The sequence below is a fragment of the Corella eumyota genome, chromosome 4, assembly GCF_963082875.1.
Source record: "Corella eumyota chromosome 4, kaCorEumy4.1, whole genome shotgun sequence".
Classification (NCBI taxonomy): Eukaryota; Metazoa; Chordata; class Ascidiacea; order Phlebobranchia; family Corellidae; genus Corella; species Corella eumyota.
This window is the reverse complement of record NC_137493.1, coordinates 12,379,030-12,400,619: the sequence shown is the minus strand read 5'-3', so window position 1 is coordinate 12,400,619 and position 21,590 is coordinate 12,379,030. Positions and strand designations below refer to the sequence as shown.

Here is a 21,590-nt window from a genome sequence, read left to right as displayed (position 1 = left end):
AGCTTAAAGCTTATTAATTGGGCACTTATATTCAATAATATCCCAAACTGCTAAAGGCAACTTGAGACTGGGTCGGGGTAACAGTTGTTACTCTATGTTTAGGTCGCTCATTTAGCCTTCCCACATTGGAAATAAAGATATATACAAAAAAAGGCAAAATTAAATTACACAAAAGTACTTTTTGAATCTACATTAAATGCTTACAATTTATCTTCTGCAATTTTCGAAAGATCCTGAACGGAAAAATCGCTAGGAGGAAGAGACAACTTTTCTATAACAAGCTTTACAACAAATCCATATTGGTTCTACAAAACAAAAGGTTTTTAAAAATAATAAAATATGTCTTACAGCTTTAGTTATTACTGGTTGATAACCCGCCTAACAGCTAAAATTTTAATCGTCATGATATGGTTGCAACCCGCATCTATAATTTGCCCGCGATAATTTATCCACAACACCAAAAAAGGCAATTGTATTTATTTTGCAGCTTTATAAATTTGACATATATTGTCCATAAGCTTAATTATATATAAAAGCAGAGGTTTTAAGGTAATAATGGCATCAGACAAAACTTCATGCAGGTAAAAAAATCTAGCAAAAAAAAACGAACAAATTAGAATAACTTATTAATATTTCCAACTTAAATGAATTGTTGGTTAAAACATTTTGCTTCACTACATGATTACTTAGTGTCCATAACTGCTAAAATCAACCTAAGATTGATTTTAAATAAATAAAAAAACACCTGAAAAATGTTTTACTTACAGCATTTTGGACCATCTCTGTTCTATTCTTTCTCATATTCAAAATGGTTTGATGAATGTCAGCTCCCTTTTGATCTTTGAGTTGATGAAATAAAATGTCCATCGCAATATAAGTTCCTGATCTACCTGCTCCAGCACTTTATTAAAAAAAACAAATACTAGGCCATTAGTTAATGTCCTTATACCATACAACTTTGTGTTGTATATTAAATTTCTTTATAAACTATGTACTACTGTCGACCCATTTTTTAAAATTACAACTTTAATTATTAAATACCTGCAGTGAACAACAATTGGTGCCTTGCTATCTGATATTTTTTCCACCATATCATGTAAGTTAAACATATGAGAGGTTGTTACAGGAACATCATGATCAGGCCAAGAAAGAAATTGAAATTGGATTACCTCTCTGCTACCCTAAAAAAATTTTAACAAATATAAAAATTACATAAAAAGGTTTTGATTCTTTAAAGTTAGTTTATCATTAAATGATTTTAAAAATCAATATTCTACATCGGGGCAAGTCAGGATAAATTTTCTTCTTATAATTCCCATCAAATTTAATTCTTCAGTGTTCTTAACACAGAAATCACCAATTTGTTTGCTTTCTTTTAGGTTTGGCCAATACTGAGCACATTTTTTCTGTAAAAAAATAAAAGTAATATCATAAGGTTGAAAAGGATTTCAGGCAACCTTTCTAAAACCTGTGCCTAACTTTCAAACATTGATAAAAGTAAAGAATTAAAAGTTAAAATTTAACAGAAAACACAATAACATTTCAAAAAGTGCAAAAGCTATGTGTTTAATTTTTAAGACTAGTAACATGCACACAATATGATGAAACTTAAATCTACTAAATAAATAATAGTATTTTTTTAAAAGTGTAATGAATAAATTAAATAACATAATTTTTAACTTTAAATATATTCTCAGACAACTAAGTTAAATATACCTTTCCATTCTCTATTAAGCTAGCAACCATAACGATAACATTAGATTTCTGCTGATAAATCATTGTCCAAAAATCGAAAACAGTAAAATCAGTTGGGCCTTGTGCTGCTATAAACTTCTTTTCTTGTTTGTGACCCTAAAAAAATAAGTGTTTAATTAAGTTTAAGGCAAAGTGGTCTATAGAGTTTATTAAAAATAATCTTTTTATACAAAAAAAATACATCTTTTTCAACCAAAAAATACTTACATCCATAAAAGCAGCATTAATGTAATCTTCACCGTTGTTATCTTTTAATATAACTCTAGCATGATCAACTAAAATCAAATATTTTTTTAGAATTGATTTTATGAAAATTCAAAGCTTCCTGTATTAAATTTATTATCTGTTAAACTGGCAATAAATTGCCTTGCTTGGTTTTAGAGCCTAATGCTGTTTACTAAACTTGCAGTTTAAAGTTGGGTCAGAGTAACAAATGTTACCCTATGTTTAGGCCATGTAATCAACTTTTTCACATCAAAAATAAAGAGATGCAAAAAAATTGACTATATTAAATTTAAGACATATTTATATTATTGCCTGTTTGAAAACTTTTTTATAATTTATAGGTCATTGAAACAATAGTGTCAAATATTTTTTGATATTCTCGCCAATTGTAATCTAATTATAACCATTTTTTTTATCTATAGCCAAACAAATGTGTAAAGTATGTTTATGATATAACATGTATATTAAAGCTATATTTACAAGGGTAGATGTTTTTGTAACGATTTTTCTTTTGGTTAATTTCGAGTTTGGCTGCAAAACAGGAGTTGTTAATTTCTTTACTTGCATTTTCTAACTCCTACAATATAAAAGTTTAAGAAATTTAATAGAAAATTTTGTTTTTTTACAAAATAGTTTTGAAAGTACAATTTTACTAAACTGAAACTAAAAAAAAAATTTGATTGGATTTACTTGAAATGCTCTTTGTAGATTTGCATTGTCGGAACATAACTCTTGATAATATTTTGCAAGATCGCTATCCTCAATAAAAGTTTTCGACATTTTCGTTTCAACAATTGCAGCAAAGGTAACTAGTAATAAAAATATGCAAAATTTTATATAATTTATATATTTCGATTTTTACACAAGTTTATAAAATGTTTACCTGATTTTTTGCCAACAACATTGGTTTTAATGTTTGGTATAACAGATACACGATGTTGTTTAGGATGATTATTATCTTCTACATTTGTAACTTTCTTGCTGTTTACATTTAAATAAGTTACTTTTGATTTTGGGTGTTCAACCTTTATATGGGATACGGCAATATCGGAATCTGATGACATGTCTATATATCCTGCCTTCTACAAAACAAATTATAAAAAATTGTTTGGTAATATGTGCAAATGCCTTAAAAATGCAAGTTCTTTTAAAAAGTAAGATTATTGGTTTAGGTTTTATTGCTGCCATGTTATTAAAAGCTATAGTACTTACATTAAACTTAAATAAAAAAAAATAGCAAAGATAAACTACTATTTATTAAATGACAATACATGGTTTATATTGCTTTAAATATTCTCTTTAACCTACATTTTCATTTCTTGACTTTTTCTTGCGAAATTTTTCTAAAAATTTTAGATAAAATAATCTTATTAGGTGTTTTAGTTTTCGTGTAGTATAAAAGATTATTTATTTGAAAAAAAAAATTATCATAACCTTAAAAAAATAAGTATATTTCACAGTTTTACATAAATAAACTTCAAATTATGTTAATATCAAACATTAATTAAGATTACCTGATGTTTTAATAGCTGTAATACAAACATTGATACATTTGTAATATAATATTCGAGCAGAATAACTGTAAAACAGCAAATATAATAATTTATAAATCTTACAAAAGATAAATAGCTTTATAAAGTAGTAAAAAAAACTTTTTTTTAAATTTATTATATATTTTTAAATCGTTACTATCTTAATGTGCAACAGCTTTTTAAAATAGAAGAATGTAAGTTAACTGCCTACCCTGTTTTCCATAAAAGGAGTATCACAAAAATTATAATAAATAGGAATAGGAAGAAGATCCCCAAATAAACACCAGCAGAAGATTTTGATGGCGGTAGGGGTACTAAATGTTACACAAAAAATAATTGAAAAAAAAACAACTAAAGAATATTGAATACACTAAATATATTTGCGAAAATAAAAAAAATTAGAATGATAAAAGTAACATGGTAAAAAACAGGTTTTTACTTGTTATTTTTCTTGCCTTTTTATACATCCAACCAATTAGTAGCTTACATTACAAATATCTAGCTTAGCATTTGTTATTTTTACCAAATGTTTACCTAATTAATAATCTTACTAGCCTTGAACTATTCGCTAGTTTTAATATTACTAGCTTTAAATTAATCGCCTAATATTTAGTGTTTTACAGTTTCCAATATGAAAATTATCTTTATAAAGAATTAAAAAAGTACTTGGCTCAGGTTTCGGACTAAGACAAGTCCCAGTCACCAGTCTCCAACTTCCTTCTCCCTGACATGAAACTCCTCGAATCTTAAAAAAAAATTTACTAAAAATTAATTAACGTAGCATTTTTTATCCATGTAGCAAAAAAAAAACTACTAAACAATTTTAATTAAATTAGTTTATATACTTTAAGGAAGCTATACTCAAGACTTTTCACAAAAAGTTCATTTATTATGCCAAAGTTTTTGCTGTTTGAAATTTAGTTATTAGTGAACTGTGCAACAAATCTTATATAAAATGTTAATTTACACAAGAAACTTACATTTAAAGAAATATTTTGATTAAAGCCATGATCATTAGTCGATACTTTAACAAAATATTTATTTTCAGATGATTCAATTTGATTTTTATTAAAACTTTGTAGTGTAACATTGACACTGCTTGTTAGTTCAACCTAAAGAGATTTTGTAGGAAATTTAGTCCAGTACAAAATATAAAATAAGCCTACTATGCATTTATTTACCTCATATGAAAGAATGTCATCCACATAACTAGTTGGTATTGGCCACTTAATAATACAGTTAGGTTGAGTTGAATTAACATAAGATGAAGTTATGACATCAGGAATTCCAAAACTGGTTGTAACATTTGAATAAGAGGATACTGAGGTTCCACATTCAGTTATTGAAGTCATGACCTATATTTAAACAAACTTTGTTACATATTATTGTTTTAACAATTAATAAGAGTAAAATATATTATTTTTTCGGCATCAAATATTAAAAATAAAAAAATATATAGAAAAATATACCACTTCAAAATACTACTTGTTTTTTATATATACCGTTATGCTGTATGTTGTTCTTTGTTTTAAGTTTTTCACTGTATAACTATTCAGGTCAAAGGCTACATCATGTATTTGATATTGCTGAGAATTTTGATCATAAAAGAAAATCTAAAAATAAATTAATTTAGATTTATTAAACAATTAACAACTTAAATATTTAAACATTCTAAGGAAGTTTCCTTTTTTAAACAATTTTTAAAAGATTAAATTGTAAAATATAAATATGACATACTTCGGTAGTAAGTCTATAGTCAGAAAAATAAGACCACTTATTATTCCAAGACACATGAACTATTGAACTGTCACATTTTTTGGGCTCTGTTTTAATGATCACTATAAAAAAATCATTTAAAGTTTAATAAAATAAATAAATCCAATTTTTAAGACATAAATTATTTTTTTAAATCTTTTTTAAAAAGCATGTTGTGACGTAAGCTTATTAAAGCTATCCCTAAAAAAATAGACTCAAAGGTGAGTAACACTTGACAAAGTGTCCTGCGCAGACCTTAAACCAGTTAATATAAAACTTTTGTTTCTAAGGTACTTAGTATTTTGCTTTTTTACTTACGTTTATATTCACATGCATAATAATACTTGTTATGTAAACAACTAGATTGTGTCTCTCTACGCCAATTTTCCATATAATGATATATTTCACATTGATCAGTTGTTGAAGAAAGTAAAAACTTAATGTCTGAATAAATTGTATATGTTAAAAAATGCATATATATAAATATATATACTTTTAATAATCTTTTGCAGTTGGTTAGTATTAAGAGCTATTTTAACTAATTGTTAACAAAGTATAATATCTAATAACAGAATTTACAGAGTTTTATACACACCACTATTTGATACCATATAAGTCAACCAAAAAATAATATAAATAAATAAATGTAAAAACAAAACTACCAGGTATATACATAACACCATCATTATTTCCATTATTGCTTGTTAAAACTTTAGTAGTATTCTCGTTATCATAAAGATATAACTGCCTAGTGTTAATTGAAGAAGAGGTACCTCCATACAATTGGAAATTGGGATAAAAATTATCTACCATAAATAAAACAAGATTTTGTTACTTTAAAAATTTAAAAAAAAAATTAAATATAAGTAAACATTTTACATTAAGAAAATCCTAACCTAAATAATAACAAACCCTACTGAAATTATCTATTTAAATTTATCGAACATATTAAAGTAAAATAACAAGCATAACCTACTAGGACATTGTGAACCTAAAGATAACTTCCAAGCAGATACAGGATAATAATGTTTGCAAATAGAAACCAGTTTTGTAAAATTCCCAGTTTTTCTAAAAAATAAAATACAAATTCTAAACATAGAAGATACATTTAATAAATAATATTATAATATGAAAGCTAGAAACAGAATAAATTTTAAAATCAGAAAAAGGGATGTAACTATATACTTCAAAATATTTGCATACAAAAAAAAATTTTTCTATATTTTTTAATTCCTAATGAAAAGCTAAATACAATGTATAATGTTTTTTTTTTCGAATTCTATTTACAAAATTATCATTATAATCATTAGCCTATACCTTTTATAAAGATCAAAATATTTAACTTCAGCCACTCTCCAATTTGGATATAGGTTATTATACTTTAAAAATCGATAAAACTTTTCAGAAGAAAAAGTTTTGTATGTTATCCAGACCCTTTGTAAACCTAAATAAATTAGTTGGACTCACAAGATTATTTTGCCAGTTATAATACCTACACATGTATATTTAAGTTAAACACAAAATTTTAAAAGTTTTATATAATAAATATAATTATAATAATAAAAATTAACCCTTAGTATATTTTTTCGTTATTGCATAAAGTACATTCTCTTGGTCGTCTACTGTGGCCAGATTTCCACCATTTTCACGGCAAATATTGCCAGCACTTTCCACGTTTAGTTGATCGTTAGACAAAGTGTATAGGCCTAATGTATCTTTTGAGGCGACTATGTCTTCGCATGCTTATTAAATTAAAATAATCGCATTATATTTTAAGGAACTACAATTAAAAATATTTTAAACTTTTTCGTATTTAGTTTTTTGTAAGCAGGCTTTATAAAGGGTGGACAATAAATTACTTTTAAAGTAGTGTTTAATTATTTTAAAATGAAGCTGTAATTTAAAAGTATCAAAACGGGAAAATCACTACTTTAACGAAGGTCTAAAAGTCTAGCCTAGAGATGTGAAATTGGTTGTGAGTCAAATCTTTTTTAGACATAAGAGAGCAATAAATATATATAAATTGGTTTATAAATTTAATTAAGAATGTTCGGGTATGGAAAGGCTTTAAGGTACAACACTGCCTCACAAAACTAAAACCCAAATCACTTATGTATGCTAAATACATCACCATGCTTTAAATCTAAAATGTAAAATCGCTCGAACTGAAATACTAGAAATTAACAGTAAGATTTCAGTATTTACAAAAATCTTTTTTTTTCGAAATTCGTTCATATCTTTAAGGATTCACTTGTACTTTACGGTTCTGTAACAAACTTTTGTACATTACGTTCCTCGCTAATTCTCTCTTGTATTTTATGGTTCTTGCTAATTCTTTTTCGATCTTTACGGTTATAATATTTTAAAAGATCGTAAACTACAGGTGATCCTTTTTGTTTTGTATTAAAAAAATATTTTTTGGTATCTATATTTACCTGCATTGCAACTGTTAACAGCACTCAACAGCAATATCAACAACACCGCAAAAAATCTTTGCATTTTATTCCATTGACGAGTAGTCTCTAATCTTAAACTTTTTATAGTTTCACCAAAATATAAAAAACAATATTTTTAACACTTAAAAAGCGAAACAACCTTTAACTATAGGCTACTTTAGTGTGTGAACTACATTAAAGCCTCATTTCTGACTTAGGGCAACTTCCTTTGGAGTATAACAATACATGTACATGACAAATTGCTTTTAAATGGGTAAGTAGGAAGAATTCTAAATTTAACTTCCGTTTTATCAAAATTAGTAAACAGTGTAACGGTTGCCAACATAAAGAACTTAACAACAAGTTATAAAGATGGTTCAGATGTTTATACAATAAAAAAATGTTGAGTTCTCTTGATCACACATTTTGCCTTATGTGATTTATATAAAAGCCATTAAAACGACATATTGTCTGATCAACCTAAAGCCCGAAATACTAATAGCTGGCAATAAAATACCCGCTAAAAAATACAGAAAAATATTAGTTTTCTGATTTTTCAAAAAGCTAAAATAATAAAATTAAACCTTAAATTCCCGCCCACGAAATTTTTTAACTACTTGCACTAATCTGGTGTTATTAGTAAACCTGATCTTAAGATTAAATAATAATAATCAATCTTAGTTTGTAGCAATTTAATGCCGATTTTTTAAGGCACAGCAGCGACCAAAAATGAAAGTAAAAATGGTCGACCAAAAAAGCATTAACAAATTTTTTTTTTTTAAAAAATCCATAATTGAATTAGAAAATTACTAACGACTTCTTTGTTTTTTGAATAAAACGTTAAAACGTGCTATAAAGAATCACATAAAACACTTAAAACTGTTTAAAATAATGAAACTTGTGTTTTTTTGGTTAAAAAATAGCAACCGAATTCTTTTGTACTCTACAATCTTGATCAGGTGTTGTCTCAAGCGAGACTAATATCAAGGAATGCAATCTAGACAGCTCATCTGGCCGCATTGCCGTGTTGAAAGTATGTATAGCGCCCTGGTTACTCTTCTGTTAACGGCATATTTTTGACTAATCCCCTTAGAAGTAGATCTCGAAAAGATTCTCCTTACGCACGTGGGATCATGTTTGAACCGAGACCGGGGTTTTCGCGTCAGCGGAGTCGATGCTCGGCGTCGATGTCGGGGCTTTACCGTTCACTTCCGCGGCGGAATAAAGTGGCGAAGTCCGCGCATCCGCGTACGGATTACCCGATGTTAGGTTGTACGGCGGCGGATTGGTCGACGGCGCAGTTGCTGCCGGACGAGCTTCGTTTTCTGTTGATGGCGTCACGGGGCCACGTGGTGACGTCACGGGGTAATGAATTGAAGTGACTGGGCTTCGCACGACTCCGTTGCTGCTCGCAGCCACCTTAACGTCCTCCGCGGTCGAGTAGTTGACCATATATGGGGAAGTGTTACGAATAGTGGGTGAAGTCCGCGTGGTTAGTTTAACTGGGTGATTATTTGTGTGGATCGAAACGGCCGTCGGGTGACTCAACCCGAGCGCTTCCGGGTACATTGGACCCCGGGAATTCACCGCCTTTATAGACGAAGGGGCGGAGGGCTGACTTCGCTGGACAAAAGGGTGAAATTGTGGCACTTTTGCTCCAGACGGGAACGGAGGAAGGCGGGAGTTGTAAGAACGTACGTCCTCAACTTGTTGTTGTTGAATATGATTGTCAGTTGGCGATTTATTTTCGGTGTTTTTAGCTCGCCGCCACCCGTCGCCCCCTAAGGCCTTATCAAAATGGTCGTCCACCGTGCCGCTAATGCTGACTTTGTGTTGAACGTCTTTGTATTTCTCACCCAACGATCTACGAAAGTGTTCGTCAATATCCGCAGATTCTAAATAATCAAAAAATTTAAATAAATAAAAACTCATAAAAATAAATGAACCATAAGACCATAGGTTAAAGTACGAGAAAATGTGTCAAAAATAAACAGGTTTAAATAATATAAACATACAGCGTAGTCTTTTACATTTAACAGTTACAGTTTAAATATACCTAATAATCAGCAAAACCGCGTGTTTTAAGCGGTTTATGATAATAACATGTTTGAAAAACTGCGCACAGTAGTTAGGACAATATATAAAATACGTGACTCGATTCCTAGAAAGGTTAATTGGGCAAAAATTTTCGGCCAAATAGCGACCAACGCCGCAAATTAGGCAATTGTACCGTCGTTTAACCTAGTGATAATACAAGCTTTGACGCAATTTTACAGTGTATGTCGGCCACAGCTTGAAGCCGGACGCTTCAGCTACTAGTTTGCCCGGGCATGGGCCAATGTCTGTCGAGCCGTCATTGTCTAGACCGCAAATCCGGCGCGTCGAAGCATCTCAAACAAACCAGGGATTTACGACCTTCAGTTGTAGTTCCCATTTGCGAGTAAACACGCGATTTAAATTGAAAATCCGTGAAGCGAGCAGGCCGTATCGAGTTCTCGAAATTAAAGGATTTAGACAGGGCTTTAAGAGGTATCAAGATTTTCAATTAAAACTTCAAAAAAATTGACCCATTGCGACATTAAAAAAGTCGGCCCTAAATTGTTTTTTTAGCCTGTTCTACGATGGGTTGTTGTTGCAAGGCTTACTGCAGAGCCTACACAATCCGGTGTGTCAAACCATAAACACATTATTCCAGTCACGTTTAAAGGTTTACGACATAACTCAACACGGAAATAACGCCGATAAAAATAATCAGATTAAGAAGCTAGAAGAAAAACGAAATCGAACGCACAGCTAGCTTTGAGCCTACACGACACGACAGGGAAAAAACACGACGTTGCCTTGTAATTTCCAGCCGCCAGTATCTAAGTTGGCCATCTCGCAGACGAGGCCTGTTTTGAATTCGGAAACGTTTGGTGAAAAGCCGCAGCCCGAGCCACTACACATCACAAGCTGAAACTCGAACGAGCTTAAGTCAACTTCAAGAGCCCATGACGTCAACACCCCGAAATAGACTCTGACGCGGTCGATGGCGCGATTGCGCGTAGCCTGTGCTCTTAGCTTTTTATCTTCTACGGTTTGAGAGAGCGCAAATAAACAAGCATTTTACCATGCAATATCCACTTGAAAAGCGCTTTACACTTAAAGCAATACAATCCGCATTTAGCCAGTCAGTTGTGTAACGTAATGCTAAACCGTGAAGTACGAAATGTAACATAATAAACAGAGGTGTTTACAGCTGCAAAATAGTTTTTTTTACGTCCATAATGAATAAAAAAATAAATTAAATTTAAAAAATATTTTTTTAATACCAACCTGTTGTAACTTCTCTTCTTTTCTTTAATCCTTCACCTCCAGAAATCGAGTCCTCCGACTTCCTCTTTAACTTCCGCTCCTCTTCTCCGGGATATCGTGGAATGTGATGAGATGTCCTTGGAGGCAGAGCAAGTCCGGAAGATGGGATTGATCGTTTGGAGGAGGGGGAGCTAACCTCCCTCTTTACCATCTGTCGAAAATCAAGAGCTTCCTCAGAGTGAGTTTGATCCATCGGACTTCTTGAAGGGTGCTTTAGAGAAGGATTATAGGGTTTTGGAGGAACCTGTGGTTTGATGTCCGGATGTTTAACAGAAGAAGAGGAATTCGGCATCCGGAGAGAGGGACTTCCAACGCGGTATTTATTTTCACCCCGTTCCAGCATCATATTTTGCAAAGCTACTTGCTTTAAGGCAGCAGCATAATCCTATAACAAATAAACATTCGTATTTCAATATAAACTTTAATATTTGAATATACCCAACAATAATTCGAATAAAAGTAACAAAATAAAGATATAAAAACTAAGCATTACTTTAAAAAATTTAATAAATTCCCCCAAAAAACGATTATTTTATATTTAACTATCAAACGAATATTTTAGTTTCATATTTTTTCGGTTTCTGATTACACACCTGTTGCGTGGTACTTGGGTGAGATATAACAGAAGGTCGATATGATTGTTGTGGAGGCATCAGTAATGCTACGGCGTAAGGAGGGATGCCCGTAAGTCGTGCGTACTCTAGCACTGCCTGAAAAAATATCCAATTCTATAGTTTAAACATATGTCACTAAAAAATAAACAGTCAGAATCGTATTTATTTAGGCATAAAAAGCTGGTATACTTACATCATTATTTTTAATTGAGTATTATGCACAAAACTAAAGCCATTTTTTTTTTAAATATGGACCAAATTGTTTACCTCTGTTGTAGGTGCTTGTGGTCTATAAAGCGGAACTCCGGCAGCTAGGGAAGACGCGGCAAGAGCTTCCGCTGGTGTTTTTCCAGGCGGACTTGCACCCGGTGCTCCGTGCCTCAGGTACGACTGCAGCGAGTAGGGCGGGACCGTCAAGCCCCCTAACGTGGCCGGAAACATGTACGGCGCCGTACTGGGCGGGAAATAAGGCGGCATTTCCTTTTCCTGTGTGCTTGGCGGTGGCTTGACAGTTACAAATGGACTGGATGCGGCTGACACGTGATGTCGGATTTCAGGAGGACTGCTCGACCGCTTGGGAGGCTTTGGCGACTTACTTGAATACGAGAGCGCAGAGTGGATTATGTTTTCCGGGTGAGCGCCGGGCGGAAACTGGACGTCGCGGGGCTTCTTACGATCCGCGGGAACTGAATGAAGGTTTTGCCGCGGGGATCGGTCGTGCGAGATTCGACGGTAATCCCTTCGATCGTGGGGCGAGTTGGTCGACCTGGATTCAATTCGATCGTGGGGAGCTTTATATCGAGATTGGTGCGACTCCGTTGCTGCGTTTTGCGGCCTAGAAGGTAAACTTTACTTTAAAAAACGTTTAAACAAAATTATACATTGCTTAGGGTAATATAGCTGTTTATATATCATTTTATAAACATAAACTTTAATATAAACCCATTTAAAGTTTAAGAAACCTACCGTTGAGCTAATGCCATTAGTCTTCTTCCAGCGTCCTCGCCGTTCATCGGCCACGTTTCTTCGTCATGGTCACGTGATGTTCGGTTGGAATGGTGGTGGTGAATCGAGGGCGAAGAGTTTGCCCCGTTCCGGATCAAACGCGGCGCAGTCGGAGACGTTTTGGGTTCTGGGACCGGCGATTTGGTAGCAGTAGACGGCAGAAATGATGGCATCATGTACGATGGCAGTTTCTTGCTTCCCGGATCAGGGGAACCCCTCCTGGGGCCGGGCGAACCCGCATGTTGTTGATCCAACTTATAACTCTCGTTAACGGCTTCCTGATATTTCTGGAAAAATTCGCTTGAGTATCCCGGCAGGCCAGCTACAACAGGTTGGTGCTTTATTCTTCCTTGGCTGTCTTTAGAAGCCTCTAAACCCGCTGACGTAAAAGTTTTTATGTAGGGGTTAGAAAGAAAATGAGCAGCAGCGGCTGGGTGACTCAGTCCCGCCATCGTATCAAAAATTCGCTTGTCGGGTTCGAGGCTAGCAGCAACTTGCTGCGGTAAAATATTAGCAGCAGTTCCGTATGCTGTCAACGGAGAGGGAAACAGCATTGTGGATAAATCCGAAATACCCAAATGGGGCGCCGCAACACCGCGATGTCCCATAAACATAGCTGGGTTTGCTAACGGGTACATAAATCCTGGCATTGTTGCGGGTACTGATGGGTGAGCGGTTGTTGATGACGTACTTGGTGACGAAACCGGGGACTGTTGGTGGCCAGGTTCGGCTTGTAAAAGTCTTTGTCGAGCCAATGCCTCTTGGACTGCAGGATCAAACGCTGCTGTATATAACAAGGGGTTTATAAAAGGCATCATCGGATTAGCCGCGGGTAAACTTGGTAACGCGTGAGCTCCAACTGTGCCCAAAGACCCAGGCATCGATTGGTTGCGATGTTCGGCGGAGCTTAACGTTGGCGATCGTGGTCGAAGCACGGGAGAGTCGCACCTCGGCGGCGGGGATTCGGTAGAGCAATCCCGGCGGAAAGTGGCCTGTCGTTCGTCGGGGTGATGGCGATGGTGCAATATGCCGTTGCTTTGAAAATGCGTCATAGGAATTGCTTGTTGATTGTGTTTGTCGGCTTCGTTTAAGCTGTACATGCGCATGTTGCTTCCTGTATCCCTATTTCTTTCATCTAAAAATAACAACAAGCGAGTGAGCTACATAACGCGAATTTCCGTTGAAAAATACAAAGTTTAGAAAGCACGTAAAACTAGCCGTCGCTTTATGACTAAGACGAGGAGAGAATTAATGTTACAAGTTGACAACTTTGAGTTCGCGACAGCTAAGTGTGAGTCACGAATAAAACGTCGCTTACCACAAACAAACCTCGCCTATATTTACGAAAGGGTGTTTCTTACGATCTAGTTCCTATTCTGACTACGCGAGTCTATTGTAAGCATTCAAATGCGCGTAAATCCAAGGCTTTTCTAAAATGACCTTATCCGCTAAGCTAACTGATAGCTCTGCTTGTTACAAAAAGGTTCAGTGTCGCGTAACAACTTTTGTTGTCCGATTCCGAAACTCGCTGCCCTAAAACTGCTTATAAAACATAGACTTGCATGGAAGTAGACCTTTGTGTGGTCTCGATCGACTGATGTTCACACAGGCACTTCACTGTAGCATTGGATCGGGCCTACTCTCTCACACAAGCTTGCTCTCCTGCGGGTTTCTTTTTAGCCTAGCGCTTGGCTGCCGAACTACTGAAGCCTAAACCGCGGTACGGAAACGCGAGCCCGCACATGCACGGACCCAAGTGCACACGACCCATACTTTACGAACACACGCGCGTACAGCCTCAAGCATCTTGAAAAACCTTGCTACAAATTACAAGCCGAAATCCCATGTCCGTCGAATAAATTCGTAAACAAACAAAGGCCTCGTAGGCCTCGACCGCGATTTGATGCCTAAACAAAAGATCGCAAAACCGCTTTTAAAGAATAAAACTAAGAAAAAATGTTTGGGCCTTAAACAAAAATCTTTAATACATTCCTTATACTATTACCTTATCTTAAGACAAAAAATGTTTCTTGATTAAACCTAACTGAATTTTCGATGTAATCAACTGTTAATATCAGCAAGTTATAGTACCTAGAAATTCTGGACCAGCTTAGATTACAATCACCATTTCTGTGTACCCATTACAAGATTGCTATACCACACGTATGTTAACTGATGGCGACTTACTCAACTGACTAAAAAAACGAACGGCAGTCTAGTGTATAAACACACGTCGTTACACTTAACTTTTTTCTCCCTTATCTATGCATAACAGATAATCAGCTATTAGGTTGGATTACACCACAATTAGTCTAGGAACCAAGCGGGCCCCTTTATTATTTAGCGAAACACGATGAATATGTACACGTAACACGAAACAGCTTATACTAAGACCCTTATAAGCCGTGCGCAGTGCAGGCAATTAAAGGGAGCGTAATTGAACTAACGAATCTACGATTTCACACGATTTTAAGTGCGGCAATTTCGGGAAAACAGCGGCCCTGCCACGCGCCCTGAAAAATTGCCATTTCGCGTAGAAATCCGTGTGACCTGTTCTGTACTTCAATCGCCTAGTTCGAGTTTAATAACCGACTTGGGGAACGTTCTCATGAACCTGTACATTACACGATAACTACAACATGCTTTTGTAACGCGAGTGAAGCCTGACCTAAACTCTCTGCACACTAGCAGAATGTCAATAAGATATCGTCTAACACACAGGCCTCGGGCTATCCAAAAGGAGTGGGCCAGAAAAGCACAAGAGAATGAGTTAAAGTTTCTCGCAGGTTTTAACTCGAAATCTGAGCCGAGGTTACACTTTGCGGTCAGGTAATTCGACACAGAGCCCTCCTCTCAGCTTGTTGCTTTCCTGTTGCCAGCCTTTTATTTGTTGTGATGTAAAACACGGCGGCGAGGCAACGCGAAACGCTGTAGTACTGCGCTAAACTTGAGCTTGATGTTGCAACACGATAAGTGAATGTGCGGTCGCGGAATTCATAAGCTACCTGCGTATTTCGACTTAATCTGCGGTTCCTTTTACTTATTAAGGCTGGGAGTGTCATAATCGCCGCACTAAACCTTAAACTAAAACTGCTTTAATCCAATAATAGACGAACCAAAACACTGCGCCACGAATTTATATATATATGCGAGGGCTTAAACGAGAGAAAATGACCAGCGCGGTTCCCGAAAAATTACAGTTTGCCAAATAAGGCGAAATCGTGTCAAAGGTATACAGAACCGACGTGCTATTATTAGGTATGACAAAAGCCCCGTCGATTTGCGACACAACAACGGCGAGGTCTAGGCTCAATTGTACCCGTGCCCACTCGCGCGTAAAAGACGCTCTGTTAACACGAGCGGTGAGGCGTAAACGGTCACGTGACTAGGCGATAGTACAAAGTGTATGTGATTGGGCTCGATTGGGAATAACACAACGATGATGTTACGTCATGTCTCTTTGTGTTATGTAAACACCCCAGCGATCGACTTTCGTGTCATAGCGCTTGGCAAACAATTGCGATTTAACGACAACGAACAGCTGACAATAAGCAAAAAGTATCGGTTCTTCCATACAAAAACTCACATCTATTTTTAGGTATTGACTCTAGTAATAAAACTGCCTAGTTTTTGATAGTCATAAGTTTTAGGGAAATTTTTCGATTTTCAGAATTTTTTTTTTATTGGTGACAACATTTTCTATTTATATTTAGCAATGTTTGCGCCTTTAATATTAGCACAACCCTTTCACGCCCGTTTATTTCAACAATTCTTTATTTATTTTGTTTCATACGAGGTGAAACTTAACCTCATAATTCCATTAATTTTAACACCGTACATTTTGTATTGTATTTTTTTTAAATAAAAGTTTAGATAAAATCAAGTATTTTTTTAGTTTCGTTTACCACTAAAAGCGGAAAATCTTTAAACTGCGTTTACAGCACACGACGCCGTCTAGCGGTTACTATAAAACGCAATAAATACGCGCAAAATGGTTACATTTGCCTAACAATAACAAATATTTATGTTTTTACACAAATTATAAGGCATTTCTATTACCGTGGATAATCCACTGTTAATGACTTAATACTATACGCAAATCGCATTAAACTTAAGTTAAAAATATCAACTTAAATTTAAAACAAACAATTATTATAACTGATAGCTCTAATTTTTTTATTTTTCTAAAATAAACAGCAATTAACTATTTAATGCGAGTTTTAAAACCTCGGTAGTTATTAACGTAAAAAGGTCGGTAAAGTGCAAAGTCGTGTATCATTTAAAGTGTGTGTTTTTAAACATAGACGAAATAAACTCTATTTGAAGACAAAGTCTAATAACCCCGCAAGTGCTAATGACAAGGCAATATACATAATTACACTTAAAAACTTATTCAAATATTGACAGCCAAAAACCTGATTATGGTGTGTAGGCGATATTAATATGTTTACTTTTTAAAGCGTAAATGCACTAATGATGAATTAAAACCGATTCATCAAAACTCTACAGGTTTTGTCACGTGACTTTTTAGTGCGTGTTCGTCTTTTCTAAATATAGAGCAAGTAATAGGAAAGCGAGCGTTTTAGACTAACTTGAACTGTCGATATTGCAACATGCCGAAACAACAACAAAAAAATGACACGTCTTTTGTGTAAAAAAATAAAAAAATAAGTACTTATTTATTGCAACATATATTTTTTTCAAACCTATAGCAAAAAATTACGGTTCCAATTTTTTTTCCAGTATGTTTTTTGTCATTTGTAAACAGCAATTATTGGGTTAGATATACAGAGTTTAATTTAAACAAGCCTATTTTATTTAATGACTTTAATAAAACATTTTTACAACATTCCATTCATAGCAAAGCCATTAATGTAACCACAAAACCAAGATTACAAAAACGCATTTTGCTTAAAAAAACAGGACATACCGAAATTTGTAACAACAAAGAATTTGTTTAACTTTAGATAAACATATTGCTATTTTATTTTTATTAATCTAATACCAATAAAGGGAGTTTTTGATTCAATTGATTTATTTGCCTAGCTCGCTGCAAAGTGCCAAAACATAATTATAGTGCCAACGATGAATGAATTGACACATCATTTACAACTGTTTATATATAACGTGGATGATTTGAACACACTGCTGCCGTGTTGTAATAAATAACAATCGTTTATATGGTTATGTAATATACCAAGCTGCAAACGCACTTTTACTTGCTATATATAAGTTATATAATATTTTTTAACACTGATTTCGAAAACACGAAAAAACATAGCAAATAAAAAAAAGTATATATGTAAGTTTTTAAACCAATATAAACGCTTCCTGCAATAGTTACATTTAATTTTCTACCAAGATCCTTAAAAAATCGAATTTACCTCGTTTCGTTGGGGCTGCATTAGGATGATGATATTCAGACAGTTGTGCTGTATTTTCCGGCGGAATATCATGATGTCTGCTTACGGAATCCGGCAGAAAAACAGGGGGCCGTTTTGCCGCTGTGGAACAGAATAATAATCAGATTAAGTGGTGTCATATTACTAGAAAAATAATGATGGCGTTCGTAAGCCTAAAGGTATGCAATCTATTTTTATAACTGCACCGATGCGTTAAAAATGTTGTTTACATAATTTTAAATAAGTTACCTGAAGAATTCTGATAACAAATTGTATTTTTATTTAAATTAATTTATTTATACAGGCCCATTTTTTGTATTAAACCACCAAAACAAAATAAATTGCCCACAAATACAGAGCGGAGACTTTAAAACAACAGTAATACCTGAACAGTTACCGAAAAAACATAAAAAATGGCGTTTGTACAACATTTTTTTACATCGTTAAGCCGTTACAAAAGAAGAAAAAACAACAGCGTGAGCTAAGACATTTGATACACTAACAGAACGTATCGTAAACAACCCGTTTCCATGATAGAGCTAAGCCCTTAAAAACTTAAACACCATGTTTATTTTTCCAAACCGCAAACGATATGACACACATATAGCAATGAGAAAATCGTCTCGGCTTGTTGATTTGGCTTAAATTTGTCCAAAAAAAGCGATACGCCGCGTGATATTAAAACGAATATGAAAAAAAATATGAGATAAACAAGTCTGCAGTATAATTTTCTGTTCTGTTCCTACTATAATGTTATCAAAAACCGCTAAAAAATGCTTAAATGTTATAGTTGTTAAAATAAGATTAAACTTAACCGGTGCTACACGTTTATATAGCACAAAGAATGCGTTGTTTTTAATAGGAGATTTATTTATAGCTATTTACGCTTAAGGTTAACCTAAATATAAATTAATTATGTTTGTTAGTTACTTAAAATTTATGTAAACTACGATTTGACAAAGTCAATAATATTTTAAATTATTAAACTATTAGGTTATAAGGTCAATAATATTTTAAATTGGTAGGTACAATTCAAGACTTAGCTAAAGTATCCAAATAAATCTTTAGTTGAAGTTTTAGTTAAAAATACCATTGGTAAGTCAGTTAATCATACTAGGCAAAAAAGATACATTAAAAGTGTATTACCAGCACTGGTTTTCTTCTTTTCTACTGAGTTGTTTTGATCCGGATTTTGATTGACATTCGGCGAATTCGCTTGGGGGTGTTGATCTTGATTTTCAACGAAATTTGCCGCTTTCGTTAAAACGTATAAAGGCGATTCTTCCATCTTTCTAAGGCTTTAAAAGCAAGCTGGTATTTCAGTTTTGAGCTAGCATGCTGTTTAAGCACAGCGCTAATTTTTTAATCACAAACTATAATTACTGGTACTATGTCATGGAACTGTAAAATAAAAAAAACAGGTGTTTATGTATTTGTCTTCATTTATTTACTACAAAATAAATTGATGAATAACCAGGTCATAACAATTGCATTTATATCAATTACAGCAATACATTATAATCTAATTTATCATTAAAAACATACGCGTTAGTGTGCGCATAAAAATGGCAACTTCTTTTGCACTTAGCCAATAAATACAACGCCAATAATCAATGATCAAAAATTGGCATAGTGTAAGTTGTACAGCTATATACGTAAGTTGTAAGACAGTGACAAATTGGCCAACAGCGCTCCACAAAATTCCGGTCAATTACTCATCTAATTTATAAACCCCGACACAATTCATAAAAGCACGTGGTTACCGCTTGTTTTTACAGTACACTGATACAGAACAACATGAACTGTTATTAGCGAAACAATTAGGTACAAGTAGGGTGCAGCCGAGCGTGGCGGGTGACGTCATCGGCATACAAGTGAGTAAGACGCACATAGGGGTCCTTAGGGAGTGCCGGGCTAGCATTTCGCCGAGCGAAAAAAATTGGAATTTTTTCCAAGTCAAAACAAAAGCGATTTTTCCAATAATCAATTATTCACGCGTAGAAGTCTTTCTACTACATATGCCGAGCATGTCGAGCCGCCAAACAAAACTATTTACAGTACTAACGCGTAATTTCTATAAATGATATCCATTATTAGGTTACGTAAGCAAGCTGAATGAAATTCACATCATACTACATTACTCGACACTTCTGTTATCATAACATTAACTTTTTAAATGCCCCTATTATATTTAACAATAAGCAGTTCAAAAATAAATACAGTAGCTGATTTAGCTATTTTTCGGCATAAGACACACAATTTCACTATAGCTATTCAAAAAATGGTTCGAAATTTACCAAGCACGCTAATTCATCTCGTATAGCCCTAAGCTATACTTGGTGTCTGCTACGTCGGTATGTATTATAAATAATACCAAGGTTTCGTATAACTTCACGCGCCACAGCTAAAGCCCAGCATGCTTTTAAGCAAAGAGTTGTTACACAAACAGGATATTAGAGAATAAGGCACGTTAAACAAATAACCACATTCTAATCAAACTTAATACACTACTGCGTACGGTCCACATTGCTTTTTACATATTATGTTGTGCCATTATGGCCTAAATATATATTACGGTTAATAATGAGCGATATTTTGTATTCGCGCCTTTTTTGGTAATTTGGTAAGCAGGCCAACATACCAATGCGTACCAACCAAGAGGCAACCGCAGTTTTGTACAATACAAAAAATAACTCCTTACTATATTACTTTTTGACTTAATGTGGTATACTATTTGACTATTAGCTATATAATTTATATGCCTAAATTCACTTACCTATCGAACAATTTAATATTAATAAAATACCAAATACCATGTTACGAAATTACTGCCTTGGCTGTAAATACCTTAATAAAAATTGTCAATCAGCAGATTAATATCTAAAGACTTGGTTTTTAATGTTATTTTCCTTGTTAAACAACAACAAATTTATCAACTAGACGCGAAAAACACTTCCTTTTGAATCCTAAGTTCAATCAACAAGTTTTAAACGCTGAACTAAGCTTGTGTACAACGAAAAGCAATACCTTTCTAGCTGTACTAATAAGCTACCTCGTCGTACAGACACATTACTTCAAATTCTCGTAATCCAAAGCACACATACTGACATACAGGTTAGGACGCCCTAATACCGTCGCTCACACAATAGAACAGTTCGAGTGAAATCAGCCATGCGAAACTCTCTCGGCGCGGTATTGACGTACCATAAGCCCACTTGCGCACTCTCTCCCTCTCTTTCTCTCTTTTTTTCTAATTCCTTTCCACCATTTTACACCCGATTCACTGGAAATTGTGTTGTGTCTGCTGCAGCGCGTAAAAACCCGAACAACGCGACTCAAACAAATTGAGAGCGCAAAAACAACGCGGTTTACAATCAGCTGAATATAATAACGAAAACTATTTACGTAAACAGTAAGTAGATGAGAAATAATCCAACGCAATACTTATTTAAATTTAAAATTTTGTTACACGATTTTAATCTGCCACTAGATAATTACAATTAAAAATAGGCC

General features: G+C 34.1%; 2 protein-coding genes across 3 annotated transcripts; both read right to left on the bottom strand.

Annotated features, from left to right (window-relative positions):
- Positions 1-686: 686 nt before the first annotated feature.
- On the bottom strand, positions 687-7,766 carry LOC145750856 (uncharacterized). Its single transcript, XM_082566929.1, has 22 exons — positions 7,703-7,766; positions 6,839-7,009; positions 6,585-6,711; positions 6,244-6,335; positions 5,930-6,073; positions 5,586-5,711; positions 5,250-5,350; positions 5,015-5,125; positions 4,694-4,867; positions 4,179-4,257; positions 3,724-3,826; positions 3,495-3,559; positions 3,289-3,323; positions 2,864-3,062; positions 2,671-2,789; positions 2,461-2,557; positions 1,963-2,030; positions 1,717-1,851; positions 1,278-1,406; positions 1,042-1,181; positions 766-901; positions 687-713 (listed from the first exon to the last, which is right to left on the bottom strand). The coding sequence occupies exons 1-22, from the start codon at positions 7,764-7,766 to the stop codon at positions 687-689; spliced, it is 2,442 nt and encodes an 813-aa protein (XP_082423055.1).
- Positions 7,767-8,385: 619 nt separating this feature from the next.
- On the bottom strand, positions 8,386-19,473 carry LOC145749835 (uncharacterized). 2 transcript variants are annotated; one of them, XM_082565702.1, is made up of 7 exons: positions 19,224-19,473; positions 18,060-18,179; positions 12,637-13,810; positions 11,938-12,505; positions 11,650-11,766; positions 11,018-11,441; positions 8,386-9,597 (listed from the first exon to the last, which is right to left on the bottom strand). In XM_082565702.1, the coding sequence occupies exons 1-7, from the start codon at positions 19,363-19,365 to the stop codon at positions 8,834-8,836; spliced, it is 3,309 nt and encodes a 1,102-aa protein (XP_082421828.1). In that variant the 5' UTR covers positions 19,366-19,473; the 3' UTR covers positions 8,386-8,833. The 2 variants fall into 2 exon arrangements, with proteins under 2 accessions (XP_082421828.1, XP_082421829.1); XM_082565703.1 differs by lacking the exons at positions 18,060-18,179; positions 19,224-19,473 and adding an exon at positions 14,681-14,778.
- Between the last annotated feature and the right edge of the window lie 2,117 nt (positions 19,474-21,590).